This window comes from Propithecus coquereli, unplaced genomic scaffold (genome assembly GCF_000956105.1).
Source record: "Propithecus coquereli isolate 6110/MARCELLA unplaced genomic scaffold, Pcoq_1.0 Scaffold322, whole genome shotgun sequence".
In the NCBI taxonomy this organism is placed as follows: Eukaryota; Metazoa; Chordata; class Mammalia; order Primates; family Indriidae; genus Propithecus; species Propithecus coquereli.
Window position 1 is genome coordinate 476,738 of NW_012148864.1, and position 4,284 is coordinate 481,021.

The 4,284-nt window shown below is 47.8% G+C and overlaps 1 protein-coding gene across 1 annotated transcript in view; it reads left to right on the forward strand.

Annotated features, from left to right (window-relative positions):
• Positions 1 to 4,284, forward strand: part of ADAM19 (ADAM metallopeptidase domain 19) — an 84,896-nt gene that overhangs the window by 7,837 nt on the left and 72,775 nt on the right. Inside the window, exon 3 of the mRNA XM_012650377.1 lies at positions 967 to 1,037. Within this exon, the coding sequence (XP_012505831.1) occupies positions 967 to 1,037 (71 nt within the window). The remainder of the gene's footprint in view (positions 1 to 966; positions 1,038 to 4,284) is intronic.

Here is a 4,284-nt window from a genome sequence, read left to right on the forward strand (position 1 = left end):
TAATTTCTTTCTATTTTTAGTAGAAACAGGGTCTCGCTCTTGCTCAGGCTGGTCTCGAACTCCTGAGCTCAAACAATCCTCCCGCCTCGACCTCCCAGAGTGCTAGGATTACAGGCGTGAGCCACCGCGCCCGGCCAAGATACCTTGTTTTTAAAAATTTTTTTTGAGGTGGGGAGAAGGTGTTTTACCAGTGATGTCGAACTTATTTTTCATGTACAAGCATGCACAGGCATTTATATATCTTAAGCGATCTCTTCTGGGTGTGTAGCACCTTTGGTCACTAGCAAACTGCTTATGTGTAAAATATATCTACTTTTGGACCTATGAAACCTTAATTCGAGATGCTCTTGGTTGCCTCTTGCGAGATGATTAGGGGTTTCCAAATCAGGGGCCAAAATAAAATAACCCACTATGAAAAGGATCCCCTGGTATTTTATAAGATAATAGCCAACATTTATTGAAGGCTTCTTGTGTACCAGGCACTATGATAAATGATTTACATTCATTATGCCACTTAATCCTTACAAGATCCCCATAGGGTTGCCGATCACTATCTCTGTATTATAAATGAGGAAACTGAGATGTAGGGAGGCTCGGTAACATGTCCAACTTCATGCAGCTGTGGTGTCGGAGCCAGCACTTGAATCCAGATCTGACTCTGCAGGAAATTTGTTGTTGAACACCGTGTTTTCCTGTGTTTCCCTTTACCAGACCACACGTGCACACTTACACCACATTTCAGCTGGGAGTTTCTTTCCGGTGCCTTTTAGGAGAAAGCAGATGGGGGAAGGATTTGGGCTATTGTGGGATTGAGGTCATTTCATGTTTGGGCTGGAAACGCAATTGACCTTTGCTCGTTTGCTTCCAGTGAGTCAGGGTCCATGCACTGTGTCAGACCCTGTGCCCAACTCTGGGAGCCTTGGTCACTGCTGTTAGGAACTGACATTCTTTTGTTGTTGCTTTTAGCATCCATTCAAAGCTGAGCTCAGGGTAATGGCTGAGGGCCGAGAACTGATCCTGGACCTGGAGAAGAATGAGTAAGTGGACTCCTCCTTTGTCTAAAATGAAACAATTAATTTCTATGTCAAGGCAGGACGCAGGTGTCGCTGTTTTGGAAGGAAGCAGTTAGTGGAGTGACCTCAAGCTCTCAATCCTTGATTGCTTTGGGGGAGCATCTTGAAAAGACAGAGCTTTTCCGGCCTCTTGACTTGCTGTGAAATTACTGGACCGCTGAACGTCTTTCTTGAACTGCCCTAGGCTGTATTTCTGGGGCCTCTGAGAGTTCACTGCAGCCCCACAGGGGTGTGTGTACATGTGAGGTTAAGGGAGGGGATGGACCGGAGGCCTTGGCAGCCTCCTTCCCAGCTCCAGCCCAGTGCATGGCAGGAAGTGAAGGAGAGGAGAGGAAAACAGCAGTGAGGACTGAGGCAAAGCAGACTGTGCTGGGATTTGATGCCTCAGACTCTGATTGTTCCATCTGTTCTGGGTCAGCTAAACCTGAGATTTTGCCAGGACGGCCTCTCCTGGCTTCATCTGGCCCAGCTCCTTCATCTTCCTGACCTCATTCATCTTGGGTGGTGGCCTGGCTCAGAAATGTTTCCACATTGATTTGCCATTAGGCGCTGTTGTATCTTGATTCATGTTATTGGGGAGGTGAATAGGTGTAATGCATGGCTATGTCTGTTGCCCAATCTTTGGCCATTTCCCATCTGCTTGGCCACTGAAGAGCTCTCCTTACTTGGCCGAGGGACTCTGAAAGCCTTCGGTATTTCCCCACCAACAGTCCCTCTTTCCTTCTGCCACACGGACATTGCAGATAAGGCTACATGGCTTGGAGAGCTGCCTGTCTGCTCTTGGCAGCCTCTGGAACCCCCTGGAAGCCAATGAGTAATCAAATGTATCACTGCCAAGAAAGGAATGAAGAAGAACCTTCCCATATCCAGAAGGATGAGAATGGCTGCTAGGCTTGGGTGGAAAGGGGGAATATTATTTATTCCAAATTTGGGCTTTTAGACACTTGCAAAGGAGGATGAGTGATGTCTCAAGTGTGGATAAGATACGACTCAAGCAGTCTGTGCAGTGATGAGGCTTCATCCACATCTTTCCTCTGCCTCCAGGATAGCGTGGCCTTGGGAAGCCAGAAAGATGGAGATTGCAATCATTTTTGCTACTCTCCTTCTGAGAGTAAAACCAGCCTAGGGATGTGTCTCTGATCTCCTATTTCCCTGGAACAGATCTGACCGTCTGCATCCTTCAGAGGATGCAGGCTCTGCCTGGCCAGGATTTCTCCTTGGGTTGTCATCCTTTGGTCCTACAAGAAAAGCCCTTAGAGGGTCTGTTCTTGACTGTGTTCTCTCAGGGGCATGTTTTAATTTCTCATAGCTCCAGCCTGTTAACTCTAGCCTAAATGTTCCCTATTGCCACCTGTGTCTGATCTCTCCTGTCCTGCCCCGAGTAGAGCATATGACCTTCGGCTTCCTCTGGTCAGCCCAAGTGACCATATTGATATCATAGGCAAGTCTTTAGGTGTTAGACCAACTAAGCAGGGATCCCAGTCCCCATCCTTCTCTATTGTTTGGAACCTTTGCAAGAGACCATAGGAAGCTAGAGCAGGAAGTTGCCCTAGAAAGCACTGAATGAAATGGTCTTAGAAAATACTGAAATTATGGATGCAGAAATTTCGACTCAGAGAGGGATAGGCACTTGTCTAAGGCTGCACAGCAAGTAAACGAGAGAGGTGAGACTAGGATCATTTGTATTCTTAGCTAAAGTCCCAGAATGTGACCCAGGGCAAATTGCTGAATCTTTTGGAAGCTCAGAGTTCTCATGTGTAGAATGAAGATAGTAAGGCCAGCCTCATAGGGCAGTTGTGAGAATGAATGAGGTGAGGTGTTTGAAGTGCTTACAGAACACATGGTGAGTGGTCACCTACTGCTGCGATTTTCATTGTCTCACACTGAGGTTCCAGAGGGAGCCCGTGGATGTGGTTCTATTATCTGCCGCTCCAGAGCCGCTCTCTAGTTTCACAGTGAGTGCCGTGGGGTTGGATGTGTTCCCGGCCTCCTTGAGTTGGTGGAAGGCGGGAGGTTGGACAAAAATGGAAGCAGCGAAGCCAAGCAATATGACCTCACCTTGTGTCCCTGGGGGACAGTTTCCTGCTATTTTCATCCAGATTGGGCTTTTTGTTTGTGAACATGTGTTAGGGAGCGGAACTCCAACTGCACACGACTTCCTAGTGTGTTTATTTCCCAAAGCCTGCTCATTCATGGTGTGTGTGAGTCTGGATTCAAAACAGCTTTGGAGTGGGGGGATGATTTTCTGATTTTTCAAATCACTGTGTTAAAGTTTCTATAGTCTCATGATACCTGGGGGGAAACGAGGCCCTGTGCTATGTGATGTGTCAGGCTCCTCAGTCCATTCATTCATTCTTTGCATCTACTATGTAACATGCAGGCACCAGTGTAGGGAGGGCTTGGGAATGGCGCTGTGAACAAAAGACTTCTGCCTTTGTGGAGTTTATATTCCAGGGGAAGCAGTAAGCAAGCAAGTGAGTGTCTAGTATGTCGGATGACAAGAGCTATGCAGGAAACAAAGGAACTTAAGAGCTTGGGGAGAGCAGGGGGTGGGGAGGGAGTTGCTGTTTATGAATGGTGGGTGGGGAAGACCTTGCTGGTAAATTGATATTTGAGTCAAGACTTAAAAGAGGGGAGGGAGAGAGCCAGTGGAGAGCGGGCAGATGACAACTCCAAGGAGAGGGAATAGCCACATTCAAAGGCCCTAATAGATTATGAAGATTTCCACTCTCTGTACCCTGCCCCATACATTTCCCCATACGTTTGATTCTCAGGCCTCCCAGCAGAGGTGGGCAAGGGCTTCTGGGACTGTGCAGGGAGGGAGAGGACATTTTAAACTGCTTTTTCACCATCCTGAGGTGTCTGGCCTTCTCCCATCAAATCAAAGCCCACGTGCTGATGCATGGCCCAGAATAGCAGTGAGCAAGCCTTTAATGGAATTCACACATGGAGAGATCACCAAGAATGGTGAGGATGGAGGAGTGCGGGGGATGGGCCAGGAAAAGGGGAACAACGCAGCAAGCAGAGCCTCAGCTCAGGCCCCAGACACACCAAGGTGTCTAACAATAGCACGGTAGCAGGCAGCCTTTTTCTCTGCTTTCAAGCAACTCAGGATAAACAGATGACATCCCGTAAGAGTCACACACTCTTTTCTCTACTGAGTACAGCTGAAAAACAGTGACCTCTTAGGATTAGTGTGAGCGTGGCTTTC